The sequence below is a fragment of the Hippopotamus amphibius genome, chromosome 2, assembly GCF_030028045.1.
Source record: "Hippopotamus amphibius kiboko isolate mHipAmp2 chromosome 2, mHipAmp2.hap2, whole genome shotgun sequence".
Classification (NCBI taxonomy): domain Eukaryota; kingdom Metazoa; phylum Chordata; class Mammalia; order Artiodactyla; family Hippopotamidae; genus Hippopotamus; species Hippopotamus amphibius.
The window spans coordinates 187,943,996-187,962,655 of NC_080187.1; the positions used below are offsets into that span (position 1 = coordinate 187,943,996).

At 38.1% G+C, this 18,660-nt stretch overlaps 1 protein-coding gene across 1 annotated transcript; it reads left to right on the top strand.

Moving 5' to 3' along the window:
* The first annotated feature begins 253 nt into the window (after nt 1-253).
* TRIM69 (tripartite motif containing 69) lies at nt 254-15,389 on the top strand. The gene is made up of 6 exons (XM_057724432.1): nt 254-643; nt 1,487-1,582; nt 4,173-4,406; nt 5,165-5,187; nt 5,270-5,394; nt 14,848-15,389. The coding sequence occupies exons 1-6, from the start codon at nt 269-271 to the stop codon at nt 15,387-15,389; spliced, it is 1,395 nt and encodes a 464-aa protein (XP_057580415.1). The 5' UTR covers nt 254-268.
* Nucleotides 15,390-18,660: the final 3,271 nt, after the last annotated feature.

Sequence of the window (18,660 nt, forward strand, 5' to 3'; positions counted from 1 at the left end):
ATGTTAGATAACACTGAATTTACTGATCACTTTCAAAGAAGAGATTATGGTGCTTTTACTCTGGTTGCACCAGTTCTTAGCTCCTTTAGGAATAGAGTCCAGTATCCTAGAATGCTGAAACGGGCAACAAGAAAGAGAAACTCATTTTAGCTGTTCTTTTCCAAAGGTATCTTCCAACCCCTCCTCCAACACCGACTCAGACAACTATGTTGAAGTGAATGATTTCATCACCCAAATACCCTCTAAAGTGCAGATACAAGATATTACTATGGAGTTACACTGCCCACTGTGTAATGATTGGTTTCGTGATCCACTGATGCTAAGCTGTGGCCACAACTTCTGTCAGTCTTGTATCCAAAACTTTTGGAAACAGCAAGCAAAAGAAACATTCTGTCCTGAGTGTAAGATGCTATGTCAATACAGCAACTGTACATTTAACCTTGTACTGGGGAAGCTGGTAGAGAAGATTAAGAAGCTACCCCTACTCAAGGGCCATCCGCAGTGCCCAGAGCATGGAGAGAACCTGAAACTGTTCAGTAAGCCAGATGGGAAACTGATATGCTTTCAATGCAAAGATGCTCGGCTGTCTGTGGGGCAGTCTAAAGAATTCCTGCAGATCCCTGATGCTGTCCGTTTCTTCACGGTGGGTGAGCCCTGAATCTTGAACAATCTTGAGCAATTCCCTAGGAAGGCTGGGAAAAATCTTTTGTTGAACTTCTCTCTTCCAATACCATCCCTTTATTCAAACGATTATTAGAAAGCTCAGCGTGCTCAGAAAATACAACATATCTTGCAAAGTTCTTTCTCTATAGTTGCTGATTATAGGAAAGCAGTAAAGGAGATCTGGTCTACTCCCTCAATAAATCACATATTTACCTAAACCCTGCCATGACAGCATTCTACTAGACCCTGTACAGAATATGGACATATAAGATATTGCTTTTGTTATAAAAGTCTTGAAATTTAGTCAAGTTTAAAATGAATAAAACAACAGAAGCAATATCAGATAGTCTATTGTTGAGAGCTTAAATTTTTGTCACATTTGTAATTCACAAATGTTTAGAATTTCAGAAAAGATTAGAGAAAACTGAAACAGTCAGAGGAGGCATAGTGAAAGAAAGCTTGAACTGGAATTATTTTAATTTGGATGGGCAGAGGGAAGAAACGAGTGTTCTATGTGAGAACAATGTAAGTAAAAGTATAGATAACGAGAACAGTGTAACTAGAGTAGAAAATGTATATAGTTCTGTTATCTTCCTCAAATCCCTGTAGTTAACTAATAAGAGGATAAAACTAAGTTTTTCTGCTGCTTGTAATTTTCTTCACAATTTTTGGAAGAGACAGGAATTATGATACAGGGGAAAGGAGACTTTAGTAGCAAGAGCTTGCTTTATTTTCCCCTGACTCCCTGGGACTTTGGGGGAGATGTCCTTTATGGCCCTTTATCTCCTAATTAGAGTGGGTTAATTCTATATGGTATTCCCAGGAGGAGCTTACCATCCATCAGGGTCAACTGGAGGCAACCCTGGAGGAGCTTCAGTCCCTGAGGAACATGCAGAAAGATGCTATTGCTGCTCACAAGGTGAGGAGCAGGGTAGAGGGGTTATGAGATACAACTAGAATATACCCTCCTTTGTAACTTTAGCTATGTGGGTGGAAAGCTACCTTTACATATATTACCAATATACTAAATGGCACCTGGGCTGTAGAAGTAGAAAACAGACACTGTAGGGTGGAAAGAAATATGGTAGTGGAGTAGGTTTCCAACAGTGGATCAACAGAGAGAGCAGACTGACCTTTCCCCTAAATAAGCTGATCCTTCTGATGGTGCAGTCATGAGGTGATTGTTGTGGGGTTGTGATCTGTCTGATCTTTCCTACTATATATGGCAAAATAAGGAATTTATTTTTTTAAAAATCCACTAAAGATTTCTATGTCCAAAGAAATACCTTTCTTTCCTTTGGGCTTAAAACCAGAAGCCTCTGAACCAAGATCTCTCACATTGCTGGCTTTTCTCAGCTGATTTATCTTTCCTAACTTCCCTAAAACTAAATAAAACTATTGCTTATACTTTCTTAATGGAGCTTAATGGTTAGAGACTTGGCAAATCAGTTCCTAGGTTGGGGGAATAAACTGGGAATTCTGTTTCTTCACTAATTATTCTGTAGAGGGGAGGCTTCTCTGGCATTTGGCATCTGGAAGAAGAAATATGTACAGTGAGGGAAAGAAGGATAGATGGAAATAATGATGTCTCAAGAGATTCTTGTTCCTGTTGTAAGAGCTCCTAGTTCAGCTATTACACTCAACATTCATTCATTCAACAAATATTTATTGAGTGGGTCAGGCATCATACTAGACACTATATTTCTACTATGGTGGGAGATAGATGTTAAGTAAACAATCCTACCAATAACAAGGAAACAACAACTGTGATAACTACTATAAATGAAAATATAGGGTATATTAGAGCATACAAATGGAGAACCTAATCTAGACTGGGTGTTGTCTGAAGAAGCCCCTTATTAAAAATTGAGAATTGCAAGGATAAGTGTTATCCTTAGCCAAGTGAACTGGGTGAGGGGAATATGAAGGAAATGGCCTGGAGAAAGTTCCATGAAGAGGAAAAAGCATATGGAAAAGTTCTGAGACAGGAAGTTAGCTGCTATGTTAAACAGAGAGAAGGCCAATTAAGCTGGATCATGGTAAGCAAGATGCGACTGAAAAGGCAGGTATGGGATCAATCATGCAGGCCTTTGTAGATAATGCTAGGAATTTTGAACTTCAGCCTGTGAATAATGAGAAGTCATTAAAGGGTTTAAACAGGCCATGGCTTCATCTCATTTTGAAAGCACCAGTCTGGCGGCTCTGGATTATGGACTGCAGAAAGACAATGACAAGGATAATGGTTAGGCGAGGGCTACTGCGGTGATCCCAGAGAATGATGATGGCTTGGACTAAAAAGGCAGTAGAGATTGAAAGAAATAGATAGCTTCAGCATATGCTTTGGAAATAAAAATTACCTACATGTGGTGATTTATTAGATATGAGAGGTGAGTGGTGATATCAAATAGACAGTTGGATATAGGAATCTGGAGGTCAGAAGTTGGTCTAGGCTGAAAATAAGAAGTCAGCATATGATTGTATTTAAAGTTGAGAGAGGAAAGGCTATTGCCTAGAAAGAGAGTGTAGAATGAGAAGGGAAGGGAGCCCAGGATAGAATATCAAGTAACCTAATATTTAGAACTTGGTTAGAGGAGACAGAATCAGCAAATAAGACTGAGAAATAATGGTGAAATAGGTAAAAGGAAAAAGAGAAAAGTGTGACCTAGAGGACAGTGAGAGTGCAATTATAATGACTGACCATAGAATATAAGCTGGATAAGAGGGGACGTGAAGACAGAGAAGTTGATGAATGGAAATGGAGGGGGTCAATGAATAGGAGGATTCAATGGGACCCAATAACTGTTGCAATAGGGATACCTGAGTAAGTCAGCAAAAAAAGTAATTTTGGAGATGATACAATTGCTGGGGATGATAAAATCCTCAATGTGACTAAAAGAATGAGTAGATAAAGGTAAAAGTCACTGGAAATGACGATGAGGAACTGATAGGCCAGGATGTCAGATGGCTTACCCATGAGGATGTTGAGGTCACCTAAGAAAAAAGAGGCCAGTGTAGCAGTTATCAATTTCGTGCTTCAGACATTGCCGATAGCTTGCTTCTTCTATATTGTGCTGGCAGCAGGCACCTCCCCCAGTTCTGATTTCTTTAAAAGGGATAGTTCTTCCAGCCTCCTATGGACCCAGTTAAACAGCATCACTTGGTAGAAATTGGTTTGTACTTCTGGATAAAAGGGTATTATCATTCATTCTAAAATGTTTGATTACCCCCATAGTCTTATGTAATATGGCATTGGTTACTACCTCAGTACTGCACTAGGAACCTAGGATGACTGTTGACTTCTTTGTGCTGAACTATTAAATTAGCCGAGAAAGACAGAGTAAGTCTCCCAAAGGGCTCCTTTTAGTGCAGCTGAATGTTGTTACTCGGCCATTTGTATGCATTTTCCTGTTACATTACTTCCCAAGTTGTGTGAGTGTTGGTGGTGCGGGCCCCCATCCCCAAGTGCTAGTCTCAGTAATTACCGTGGTGATGATCATGGAGGTTTCCAGGAAAACAAGCTACATCTGCAGCAACACATCTCCTTGGAGTTTCTAAAGCTGCATCAGTTCCTGCACAGCAAAGAAAAGGACATTTTAAGCGAGCTCCGAGAAGAGGGGAAAGCCTTGAATGAGGAGATGGAACTGAATCTGAGCCACATTCAGGAACAGTGTCTCCTGGCCAAGGAGATGTTGGTGAGCATACAGGCACGGATGGAACAGCAGAACTCCTTCGACTTTCTCAAAGTGAGACTCCATACCAACATGGCTGTGGGTACAATAGAGGGGGAAAGAGGGTTGGAAAGGATGTAGAAGCAGATTTTCCCCTCCAGGAGGGGAAAAAAACTGCTATAGTGCTTTTGAGATTCCTTGGGAGAAAAGCATGAGGCTGCTTTTGCCTTATACTCAGTTGAAAGCTTTACTTTCACACTCCTAGAAAAGAAGATAAAAAAATGCCATTAAAACCAGTATGTTTTAATATTTCTCCATAAAGAATTTTGAAGCTTTATTTCTCAAAAATAAGAATGTTGCCACCTAAGTTGTATGTTTTATTGGCTCTCAGCAAATCATAAATTGATCTGTTTGAAAAGCTGTTTGCCAATCTTTGCTACCTGACACTTCACCTGTAAAGTGGCACTGGTTACTACCTCAGCACTCAGAAGCTTAATTCGCCAGAGTCAGAAAAAGTGGCCTTGGGGCTGGAATACCTATGATGTGGCAGGGTAGGTAAAAACAGCTTAACCTTAATTTCTTTCTTGTTCCCTGTAAAAGGGAACTCTAGAAAATCAGAGCAAAGTAAGCCAGTTTATCCTGGGATAGATGAAGGATGAAGATCAGAAAAGACATATGGAGGATGAGAGGTACTGGTGGCAATGGGAGAGGGACCATCTGCACAGGACTGCAGTTTTGACCATCAAATTCTGGTGGTAGCCAGTATCACAAAAGAAATTTCTAGAGCTGATGAAGAGGCATCTAACCTTTCTATTTCTCCTTTCCTCTTCTAGGACATCACACCTCTCTTGGATAGGTAAGTGTTTCCATGTGGTATTAATATGCTTCCTTTAGTCCCTGGAGGATGTCTAAGAATAAATGATTTATGTCCCCTGCAGCTTGGAGCAGGGAATGAGGGTGCTGACACCCAGAGAGCTTATCTCCAGAAAGCTGAACCCAGGCCTCTTCAAAGGTCCCATCCAGTACATGATGTGGAGGGAAATGCAGTCCACTCTCTCTCCAGGTATCAGTGGGTAGCAGCTATTGGTTCCTGGGGCTCCCAATTTATGTTTCATCTATGGGACCTCTTCTGTGGCCCTAATTAGTATGTTAGAGTCTGGACAGAGGGAGGGGTGAAGTTTAGCTAAAAGAAGGCTAGTTGGTATGACTGAATTTCTTCTCTTACCGTCATCTAAGGATTTATGACTGTGTACTGGTAAACAGAGTCTGATGTCAGAATAACTTCTCAGGCTATGATTTTATTTGATTGTTCTATCAAATGTAACAACCAATATTTTAATGTTTTTCTAAACAGTTATATATAAGTCCTTGAGGCATCTCTGCCCTGAAGGAGGAGGTTACTATACATATTCATCGTATGTATGAGTACAGTTCCTCTTGCGCTTGATGTTCATAATATAGAGTATCTCATCTTAGGAGATTGTTTAGAGATCTTAAGAAGAAAACCAATTATTTCAATAGATGTGCCTAATAAGAACACTAAGTTTTTGTCATCCTGCAGATACCAAAAAAAGTGAGCAGGATGAAAAAACACAAATGACATTTCAAGAACATAAAGTTCTAAATAACAATTGTTACAGATATAAAGCTCTAAATAAAAGTTTTTTTATAGAATTCATATAGACTCATTGTTATTTGTAGTTACTGATTTAATGAAAATCACAAATCTATCCCTGTTAATTTTTCCAGGTAACTGATATTGAAAAATATCAGCTTTACTGAGGTATAATTAACATAGAATAAAATTCACCAATTTTAATGTACAATTTGATGAGTTTGGCAAATGTATACACTTATGTAAACATCTCCAAAATCAAGATACTGAATATTTCTGTTATCCCCCAAAATTTCCACATACCCCTTTGCAGTCAATAGTTTTTGTCTCTTAGCCACTGACACTCACTGATTTATTTTATTTCACTTCAGTTGTCTTTTCTAAAATCTCATATAAGTGGAACCATACATTATGTAGTCTTTTCTGTTTGGCTTCTTTCACTTAGCAAAATGCTTTTTGATATTCACCTATGTTGTTGCATGTATCAATCACCGTATTTTATTGATACATCACAATTTGCTTATTCATTCACCAATTAATGGACATTTGGGTAGTTTCTCGTTTGTGGCTAGTATGAATAAACTTGCCTGAACATTTGTTTACAGATCTTTGTGTTTTAATTTCTTTAGGGTAAATCTCTAGTGATGGGATTGCTAGGTTGTATGTTAGGTGTATGCTTAACTATAAGAAACTATCACATTTTTTCCTTAAGTGGTGGTACCATTTTAATTCCCACTACCAATGGATGAGAATCCCAGTTTCTCCAAATCCTTGCCAAAACTTGATAATGTTGATCTTTTTGATTTTTTAAAATCTGTCAAAGAAAACATTTTATTCAAGTTCCCAAAACAAATTTGAGAAGTTATACTGGGTTTAAATTGAAAAAGGCCAAGTTAAAATATGGTAATAAAGTTTTCATTTGGTGGAAGCTGAAACCTATGTATACATTCTAATCAAAGATCTATCCAGTGTCGCATTTTTCAACTTTGTAAAACTTGAAAACTTTAAAACTACCAGGCCAAACCCTTCACTGCTCTTACTGCTTTTGCTTTGCATTTTCTCCCTCCCTTTCTTTCATTTTTTCTTCAGATTTTTTTTTTTTTTTTTTGCCTCTGGTTCACTCATATGGAGTACTGTCCATGCTGATCTGGAAGACTCTTTTTGTTTCTTTTAATATCAACCTCCATTTTTTGGTCATCTTTTTCATCTTTCATTACACATTGGGTTTTCTCTTGACAAAATTTGGACACCACCAGTTTTATTTTACCTTATTTATTTGAAAGATATTTTCACTCACATAGAATTCTGGGTTGATGGACTTCTTTTCACTACTTTAAGAAAGTCACTCCATTGTTTTCTCACTTGTATAGTTTCTGATGAGATGTCTATTATCATTTTTATATTCATTTCTCTGTATGGACTATCTCTCTTCTTTTTGACTACTTGTACGATTTACTTTTTTTCTAATTACTTGTTTCCATCAATTTGATTATCCTGTGTTTTGGTGTGTTTTCTTTTTATTCTGTTTGTGGTTCATTGAGTTTCTTGGATCTATGGGTTTATAGTTTTCATCAAGTTAGGAAAAATGTTGGCTATTATTTCTTCAAGGTTTTTTTTTTACCTACCCACCTTTCTTTTCTCCTGGAACTCTAATTTTACATATGTTAGACCACCTAAAATTGTCTCACTTGTCATTGATGTTCAGTATTTTTATACTTTTTTTCTCTGTGTGCTTCATTTTGAATAGCTTCTATTGCTATTCAAGTTCTCTTATCTTTTCATCTGCACTGTCTAATCTCCTGTTAACCCTGTTCAAGCTGTTTTTCATTTCAGATACATTTCATTTCTTCAAAAAGTTAGGTCTTTTTATATCTTCAGTGTCCCTTCTTACCATGTTCATGTTTCATCTACATTCGCATGCAAATGGAAGATACTTATAATAGCTGTTTTAATGTCTTTGTCTGCTAATTCTACCACTGTTGTAATTTCTAACATTTTTATTGCGTGAGTTTGCTCCTGACTGTAGCTCATATTTTCCTGCTGCTTTGCATAGCTGGTATTTTTTTCTTTTTAATGGACTTTTTTTTTAGAATACTTTTAGATTTACAGAGAGATTGGAAAGATAGTACAGAGAGTTCTCAGACACCTCATCACTAGTTTATATTATTATTATCTTATATTTAGTGTGATACATTATTTACAATTAATGAGCCAATACTAATACTAATACATTACTATTAGCTAAAGTCAATAGTTTCTTTAGATTCCTTAGTTCTTACCTAATGTCATTTTTCTATTCCAGGATCCCATCTAAGGTGCCACATTACATTTAGTTGTCATGTTTCTTTAAGCTCTTCTTGGCTGTGACAGTTTCTCAGACTTTCCTTGTTTTTTGATGACTTTGACAGTTTTGAGGAGTACTGGTCATGTATTTTGTAGGATGACACATAATTGCAATTTGTCTGCTGTTTTTCTCACAATAAGACCAGAGTTATGAGTTATTGAGAGGAAGACCACAGAGTTAAAGTGCCATTTTCATTACATCATATCAAGCATACAAACTGTCAACTAATTTATGACTGCTGATGTTGGCTTTAATCACCTAGCTAAAGTAGTGTTTATCAGGTTTCTCCACTGTAAAGTCATTCCTCGCTCCCTTCTCCATACTGTATACTTTGGAAGCAAGTTACTATGTGCAGCCCACACTTGAGGAGTGGGTAGTTATGCTTCCTCCTCCTTGAGGGTGGAGTATCTACATAAACTATTTGGAGTTCTGCATGGGAGATTTGTCTCTTCTGGCTGTCAAACATAATCAGTTTTACAGTGCCATCTGCTGAATTTTATTGTAATCCTTTAAGCTCTATTGATTTAACTTTGGCATTTAGTGAAGTTATCTGAAATAACTTTGTTCCTTTTGACACTTTAAGCTTTGTTGAGCCTTTAAGCTTTGTTAGAGTGGTTCAAGAGCAGCCTTTAATCTAGGGCTAACTCTGCCAATTTTCTAAGGTATTACCCTTCTGAGTACTCTGTCTGATGTTCCACATATTATAACATTTTTCCATTCTGGCTGGCAGCATTGAAAACTATTCCCAGTTTTGTGTGAGCTCTAGAAATTATTAGGCCTACTGCTTTCTGGAGATTCTCTCTCTGGACCGAATGAGTTTCACTGTATGCATGTGGCAATACTTAGCCATAGCCTTGAGGGAATCCCTTTGTAGTTATTTGAAAGTGTATATACAGTTCCCTCCTCTGTACTAGTCTACTCTGCAAATTCTAGCTGTCTCAGAATCATAGTGTTTTTCTTTTTATACTCTTAGCCCTGTAAAACCAAACTTCACTTCTATCAATCATTTAAAGCATAAATTAATTTTTTTTATTTTTGGTATAATTTTACATTTGAGAAAATCAAATGGGATTTATTTAATATATGGCTGTTCTAATAATAATGCAACTATGGGCAAACCTTGGTAAAATATATACTTCTTATTTCTAAGCCTTTGCTTATTCTACAGATTCATATTTTCTTCTTTCCTGCCTTATAAATGAGGCTGTGGCTTTAAGACAGGGGCTCACACTTTTTCTGCAAAAGGTCAGGCAGTATATATTTTAGGCTTTGTGGGCTGTTTGGTCTTTGTTGAAACTACTTAACTATGCCATTGTAGTGAAAAAGCAAACACAGACAATATGGCCATTCATGTATTCCAGTGTAGGGAACTGTTTAACTTAAAATATTTTAATATATTTCCTTTAGTTTTGTGTGTATCAGTAAAATATCACCAAAGTTCACTCATTCATTCAACACACTCTTATAGAGGGCCTACTACATGCTAAGCATTAAGTTGGGCTCCAAGGATATAGAAATAAAAGGCATAGTTTCTGCTCCCCAGGAGAGGCTAGAAGACCAAGTTAGAGTCTGTAGCAACTCTCTAGGTGAAAAATTATTAAAATGTGAGCAAGAGCCATGGGAATGGAAAATAAAGAATAGATTCTGGACACAGAATTCCAGGAGCTGACATATACAGGACAGTAATTGGTGGTAAGGGATAGAGAAAGATGATGTCAAGGATGGAAATACAGGAGATGCAGATTTTGGAGGGGGCTGATGAGTTCAGTTTTGGCCAGGTGTTGACCTACAGGACAACTAAGTGAATATAATGAGTAATTATTCTAACTGGAGCTTAGGAGAGAGGCCAGGGCTAGAATAATCAATATAGATTGGGGGTAGCTGAATCTATCAATGTAAATGAGATTTCCTAAGGAAAGTGAGAACATCCAGTCAAGGAGAGAGCATGTTATAGAGAATAACAACAGATAAAGGTCAATGAAGCCTCAGAAGAGATTGAGGAATTCTGGCAATAGAAATAGGAGAAAAACCAGGAAATGAAGTCCACAGGGAATCTAAAGCAAAGAGAATGTCAAGAAGAAGGGAATGGTCACTCATGCCAAATGTGACGATCAATTTAGAAAATGGCTGGAAAAGAGATGTTTTTAACAATTGGTGACTTTGGCAAGGGCAATTTCAAAAGAGTGGAATGAATAGGTTATATTGTGTAGGGTTCAGGAGTAACTTGGAATGAAGCAGTAATGAAGTGAACAGATCACTTATTTGAGAAGTTTCACTAAGAAGGGAAGATGTATGTGTGGAAGCAGAGACAAAAGAGGACTTTTAAAAACATGCTGAAAGGAAGCAGCCTGTAGAAAGGTAGAAATCAACAGTATAAGAAAGGGAATTATTGGTGGAAGTAGGGAAGAGTGAGAGCTACAGCAGAGAGGGGTATTGACTTTCCACAGTTTTCTCTGAAACTGGAGAGGAGATAAAGATGGTAGAAGCAAACAATTCTGTGGGATGGGATTTGCAATATGAGTGGGAAGAACTGAGGGATTCCTATAAGATGTACCGTAGTTTCTCTGTGAAACAGGAGATGAAGTCTTCTGCCTGGGAATGAGGAGGGAAGTGGTGGAATAGGGGTTTGAAGAGGGAGCTGAAGGTTTGAAATTTCTGTTGCAAGGAACTGGAGAGGACTTGATTTGGGAAATATAAGAGTTCTGGGCAGTGCTGATGGCCAAGCATAGTGGAAATAATGAATTTATAGCAGATCTGTATGCACAATTTTGTGATTTTCCTCCTGCAATGGTCAGGAATTGGGGTGTTAATTTGAATACCTGAATAAATCCAAGGTTGGAGAGTTACATGTCAGATGCTGCAGAAACAGAAACATAAGAAGATAAAACTGTTGAGGTTATTGGCAACAAAGCTATCAATGCTAACTGTTTAGGGAAGGATTTTAAGCCAGGAAGCAAAGAGATTATGATAATAAAGAGAAATAGGGATCAGAGATGTTAATGAAGTCAAGTAATGGTTGTAGGGAGAGATGAGAATGCAGAAAGCTCAAAAAATAATGAGTATGACATATCTGAATTGAAGATTTTAGAGAATAAATAGTTTCTGATGACTGCAAGATCCAGAATATAGTCATCAATATGGACAGCTTAAATGTAATGCAGTCAAAAGTCACTAGCAGCAAAGTCAAGGACATGCAAGAATAGAAGAGTAGCTATATCCCAAAGATAGTAGTCACTTGAGATGATGGAATGGATTTGGGGTAGAGCAGTAAGGCTAACCCAAAGTGCAGGGGGATAACCAGGCACTTTGTACATGATAACATCAAATAGAGATAGAGGGAAATATGAAATGGAATGACAAGAACCTCAAGTGAAGAGTGATTTTTTTACATGAGGATGAGGAGTAGATTATGGGTCTGGAAGTAGCAGTGGTGGCAACCTGATCTCTGGCATATGAAGATAGAAAATGAATAGTCTCATGAACTTCTGGAAGATGTTTTTTTGTTTGTGTTTGTTTGTTTGTTGTTTTTTTTAATTGGAATATAATTGCTTTACACTCTTGTACCAGTTTTTGAGGTACACCAAAGTCAATCAGCTGTAGTTATACACATATCCCCATATTCCCTCCCTCCCTCGACTCCCCACCACTCTCCCTGTCCTGGCCCTCTAAGGCATCATCCATCATCGAGTTGACCTCCCTTTGTTGTACAGCAACGTCCCACTAGCTATCTATTTTACAGTTGGTAGTGTAAATATGTCTAGGCTACTCTCTCACTTCGTCCCAGCTTCCCCTTCACCCCCCGCCCCCCCAACCTCGTGTCCTCCAGTCCATTCTCTGCATCTGCATCTTTATTCTTGTCTTGTCACTGGGTTCATCAGTACCATTTTTTTTTTTTTTTTTAGATTCCATATATATGAGTTAGCATAAAATATTTGTTTTTCTCTTTCTGGCTTAATTCACTGTGTATGACAGACTCTAGGTCTATCCACCTCATTACATATAGCTCCATCTCATTCCTTTTTATAGCTGAGTAATATTCCATTGTATATATATATGCCACATCTTCTTTATCCATTCATTTGTTGATGGGCATTTAGGTTGTGGAAGCTGTTTTTTAGTTAGTTTGTTTTCTGGAACAACCAGCCAGGTTTACATTAAATTAAAGAGGTGATGAGAGAATTCTGTAAACTGAGGATGCAGGAGAGTTACCTAGGGAAGCAGCTCTAAAAGGCAGAGTGGAAAGGGTTGGCTGGGAACAGTGGGAGGATGGCTGAAGGCAGAGGAAGTAAAGAACAGAACAGCAAGGGTAAAAGTGTAGTAGAGGATAAATCATTAGAGTAGTCTACATTCCGGGTGTTTATGCCAAAGATAACAGCAATATGAGGCATGATGAAATTAGTTGGTGGCAAGGTTTCAGATGGAACTCTGAAGTTTATTTACTTGTTTAACAAATAGTTACTCGAATACCTAGGAACAGTTCAAATTCTGAAGATATATGAGGAACCAAAAGAGATAAAGTCCCTGCCCTTCCAGAGATTACACTCCAGGGGAAGAGACAACGAACAAGTAAATAATTTCACATAGTGATAACTATTGTAAAGAAAATGAAGCAGGGTATACTCAATAAATAATTATTCATGAGAGAAAATAAAGCAGGATAAGAGTACACACAGTGATAGACAGATGTGCATGCTATTTTAGATAGAATGACCAAAGAAAACCTCTCTTGAGCAGACAGTACCCCCTCCCTATGTTTTACTATGGACATTTCTAAACATACTGAAAAGTTTAAAGAATTTTACAACGAACACTCCTACACCTACCTAGAATTAATCATTAACATTTTATTGAACTTGCATGAATAAAGGCCTGAATGAGGTGAAGGAGTGAACATATGGGGAAAGAGTATTTACAGACAAGGAAAGAAAGTGTAAAGTCCCTGAAGTAGGAATGAGCTTGGTATGTTCAAGGAAGAGACAAAAGGCAAAGGTGGTTGGACCAAACTAAATGGCGAGGGGGTGGTAAGTGGTGGGAGATGGGGTCAGAGAAGTGGGTAAATCACGTAGGTCTTGTTTGCTCTGTAAGGACTCTGGGTTTTACCTCAGGTGATGAGAAACATAAGAGTATTCTGAGCAGGAAAACTGGATGACCTCATTCATGTTATGGGCAGAACAGGCTGCAGACAGGCAAGAGTTGAAACAGAACAGCTAAAAAAGCTATTGCAGTAGTTCCAGGCCAGTGGTATTTGTGGAAGTTATCTGTCTATATATTGTGAGTAGGTTCAGAATATACTCGTATTTTAAAGGTGGAGCTGACAGAACTTACTGTTGTATTGAGTATAGCATAAGAAGAAAAGAGGGGACGCAAAGCTGACTCCTAGAAATCCTCAAAGCCAGGGCAGGCTGAGCTAGCTGGAGGTGTCAGAGGGTTGGTGATGGGAACAGATTGTGGTTCTAAAAAGTTTGGCAGGAATTCTTTATGATACCTCCAAAGAAATCCCAGTTCTCACACTGGAAAAAGTAACAACCCAAGGTGGATGAGGATCTGTGTGAGAGAGAAGATTCAGCCTAATGGGAAATTTTCAGGATTCTTCAAAGCCTCTTGTTAGAAAGAAAAAATCCTTGAGATGATGGAAAAGACTCAGGCTTTTCAGAGAAGAGACTGGATTTATCTTGCTTCCAAGGATAAATAAATCCACTAACAACAAATATATGCATATTTGTGTCTGTGCCCATGATGTGAACATACATAATTTCTGTGTTTCCTTTATCAAATTTTGTGCCACGGCTCAATTATCTTACATCTAGAATTTGTGTCACCTTCTTGCTGATATGCTTCCAACCTCTCTTCATTTAGAAATTCTTTTTTATACTGCTGCCCATTGACTAGTCTAAACCAATACTTGTCAAATTACCTGTGTTGAAGGACCAGTTTTTAAAACTGATACATTTGTAGAATACTATATAAATTAATTACTTGAAAAAGTGGAATTAAAATAACAAATATAAAAAGTGCAAGCCCAGTTTTTTAACTAAATCAACTGACATAAAATTACTATCAGATTTCTATGAAAGTTTCTAAGAGCTTACTCTCAATTTCTGTACTATGCTGTCCCAGACCAGCAATTACACGTTGTGAACCACATTCTGATTATTTGTGGCATTAACCATTACAGACCTCAAAAGTTCCAGTGTCTAGTAAACCAAATGTAAACTTATCACCACTGTCCTCTAAATTCTGTACCGGTTAGCTCAGTCTCACCTGTTTACCCTTTCAGCATTTGTATTTTCTTATATTTATTAGTACAGATTTATGTTATTTGTATTTATTAGAATATAAATTGCTTCAGAGTAAAGTCTTATTTTTACCACAAATATAAAAATGTCTAGAATATAGCCACATGGATATCAAAACAATATAAACTATGTAAGTAATTACCTGCCTAAGAGTGTATGGCATGGGGAGATAAAGCACTGGTGTCTATGTAAATACTACCTATGGGAACCTGCATTCATCCCTTTTCCCCCACGCCCTGTTTTCTCTTATTTTCTTACTAGGCCTATCTCCATTAACTCTGGACCCGAAAACTGCTCACCCAAATCTAGTGCTCTCCAAAAACCGAACCAGTGTGTGGCACGGTGACATTAAGCAGGTAATGCCTGATGATCCAGAGAGGTTTGACTCAAGTGTGGCTGTGCTGGGCTCAAAAGGCTTCACATCTGGAAGATGGTACTGGGAAGTAGAAGTAGCAAAGAAGACTAAATGGACGGTTGGAGTCGTCAGAGAATCCATCCTTCGGAAGGGCAGCTGTCCTCTAACTCCTGAGCAAGGATTCTGGCTTATAAGACTAAGGAACCAAACTGATCTAAAGGCTCTGGATTTGCCTTCTTGCAGTCTGAAACTGACCACCAACCTCAACAAGCTGGGCGTATACCTGGATTATGAGGGAGGGCAGGTGTCCTTCTACAATGCTAAAACTATGACCCACATTTACACCTTCAGTAGTACTTTCATGGAGAAACTTTATCCCTACTTCTGCCCTTGCCTGAATGATGGTGGCGAGAATAAAGAACCATTGCATATCTTACATCCACAGTAATCTGTCATACTATTGTGTAAATTCAGAGTGTTATTAAAGAGGTATTGAAATAGTTTACCAGTCTCACTGGCTTCTCTTCCCAATTTACGGGGAACTCTGGAATAATGAAAAGAGGATTCACAAGTTGAATTGCATTCTCAGTGTCCTGAGTGGATTTCCCTGGAGCTTTTCGAGATGTCATCCTAACTCTCTGGGGTCTACTCTGACACAGGAGCCGCTCTCACGAGCATGATCATCATCCTATTGTACTGGAGCAAAATGCAACCTGAGTTTATGATGCTCAGGAACCCTTTTCAAATGTGCTCAGAAATTCTATCACGCTGTCCTTATTCTCCAACAGAATGACTCTTAACAGGTTAATTTTTAGACGTGTGCTCTTCTTCCTATTTAATTGCCTTTTAATATAAATTTTATAACACATTTGTTTTCTGGAACTTGTCACTGTAATTTAAAAAAAAGAACTGTTCCAGAGATTTAAAGCATAAAATGGTCTGGGCTAGTTTATAATCTTGTCTTGAATTCTCTCAAGATACTTTTTAGTCCAGCGAATCTCTGACTCTTTCTCAGTCCCTTTTTCTTGCTTTACCTATTGTGGGAAGACATTCTGGAACCTTTTTGAAACATTGAAAATGTTGAAGTATGTGGGCCGAGCGATGGGATTCAGAATGTCCTGCTTGAGCAGTGGAGGAGCTGAGGGTGCGGGGCGTGGAGACTAATATCACCCTGTTTGGTCCTGAGGGATGGCTGGTTAGCCAAAGACGGGTAAGATTCCTCAGAGGAGGAACAACCTAAGACAGGCACAGCCGCAGAGGGGCCAACAGGGGTGGTGCATAGAACCTTCCTTATATCACCCTGTTTGGCCCTGGAGGATGACTGGTTAGCCAGAGACGGGTAAGATTCCTCAAGGGAGGAACAACCTAACACAGGCACAGTCGCAGAGGGGCCAACACGGGTGGGGCACAGACCCTTAATCCTTTTGAGAGAGGTCTCCTGCCCCCAGGGCTGTTTTGCTCTCCACCCCCAGCTCAAATCCACACCTGCTCAACTCAGACCCAGGAAGTAAACAAAGATAATTGCCTCAGTCATGTGAGGCCTTTGATTGTTTATGAGTGTAACCTGAGAATGTTAGCCCACGAACTCAATAAAAGCAACCTGGGATGAGTCAGCAGGGCTCTTGATCCCAGAGGTCTTGAGCTCCCCCCCCCCCCCCCCACTTTCCTCTTCAGTCTGTGTCTGTGTCTTCTTCAAGCTTGCCGCACCCGTCACTCACCTCGAGTCGCCGAGCTGGTCTCGGCAACCTATCTATGGAGCACTTGTTTTTCCGTATTCAATTACATTTAAGTATCTCCATTTACTTCTGACTATGTCTTTTTAATCATTCCTGTCTGTAATTTAAATACCAGTATATTTCATCTTGTCCTCTCCAATATACTCATTTTCTAGCTTGTTCCTTTTTTGTAAGCCTGAAGTTCTTAGGATTATTGATCTCAGCAGTATCCTAGATGAATCATCCCTGTTTCTTTTCCTTGGAAGCCCTGTCTAACTGGGCTTCATTCTCTATATCTGACAGGTTTTTTGGGAAGGATAGGGGGCAGAAGTGCATACTTAGGACCTGCAGCATGGCCCTCTAAAATTTCAATTAGAACAGTTCTTTTGGCAGGGTAAAAGCCCTCTATTCTATCTGTCATAGTGGGAAGGATATGTATATACTACAGGTAATATTCATGTAGTGTTGGTATATACAATATACATACATTTATAGCTGCTGATTTGGGCAAACAGTCATGGCATGTTATGGCTACATTTAAGAAATTACTTTAAAAAAATGAATTCATTTCAACTGGAACGTAATAAGGACCTATTTTGTGCCTGGAACCTTGCTAAATGTTTTGAAGGATATAAAGGAAGCACAAAAAGAGAAAGAAAAAAAAAAAAGGTTCATCTAGCGGGATTTAAAAGAAATTCAGGTGCCTGGACCCCACCTAAGACCAATTGAATAAAAACCTCTAGCAGGTGGGGCCCAGGCATTCGTAATTTCTAAAAGCTTACTAATATGTGCTAGGATAGAGAACCACTGAACTAAAGGAACATGATTTCTCTCTTTTTTAATCTTTAAAAAAAAAAATTCAAGTGTAGAGGAAAAATTGCATACTTGTATCATAAACTCCCATATACTCTCCACATACATTACCAGTTATTAACATTTTGCCAGATTTTCTGTCTCCCTCCCCCACATCCACCCCATATGATTTTGTGTGTGTGTATGATTATTACTAATGTTATTTTTGCTGAACTACTTTAGATTAAGTTGCAGGTATTATAGTTCTTATTCCTAAATATATCAGCAAGTATCTTCTAAGAACCAAGGTATTCTTTTACATAATCACTGTACTGAATTATCAAATTCAGAAAATTTAACATCAACACAATACTACTTACTAGCTAACATAAAGTCCATATAAATAAGTAACTATTTCCAATGGTGGGATATTAGGCACTGTGGTAAAAAAAAAATTCAAGTAAATGTGACAGAATTTTGAGTAAAGAACAGGGTCTAGTTAAGTTATATACAGAGTTCTAGATAACTGGTATCTAAAGTCTGTCCTTAGGGACAGACAAGAGCTACAGAGTTCAGAGAAAGGTGAAGTCAATATTTACCAGAATAGGAGGAGAAAATTCTAAGGAAAAGATTCATTAAGTTGGACATAATGAAAGATGAGTAAAAATGAATATAAATTCTAATCTAGATTTGGAAAATATACTTCTTAAAAATGAATGTTCTGTGGTGATGGTTGCATAGCTATATAAATATACTAGAAAAAAGTGAACTGTAAACTTAACAATGGGCAATTTTTTTGAGATGTAAATTATACCACAATAAAGCTGTGTTTGAAAAAAGGTAAAGAAAAAATGAATGTTTTATTCAGATAACCAGGGGAATTAGAACAGGCCACGGGTGTATACATATTTTCCACTATCTGCAGAAGTCAACCGTAATACTTTTTCTGATATACTACCTCAGCTCTCCAATATTTGTCTTAACACAGATGACACAAAATTTCCCACAGTTTTCCCAGATAATTGGTTATTCTATACTGAATAATATGAACAATCCCTCTACTTAGAACTCAGATTATAATTAAAGGCAGGAATTCTTCTAATGAGTATGAATTATGAAACATCAATATGGGACTTCCCTGCTAGAAATAAACTTTGAATAGTATTCACTAAGAAGCATGGCTGGGGCTATCTTATATACTGTTTTCTCTCA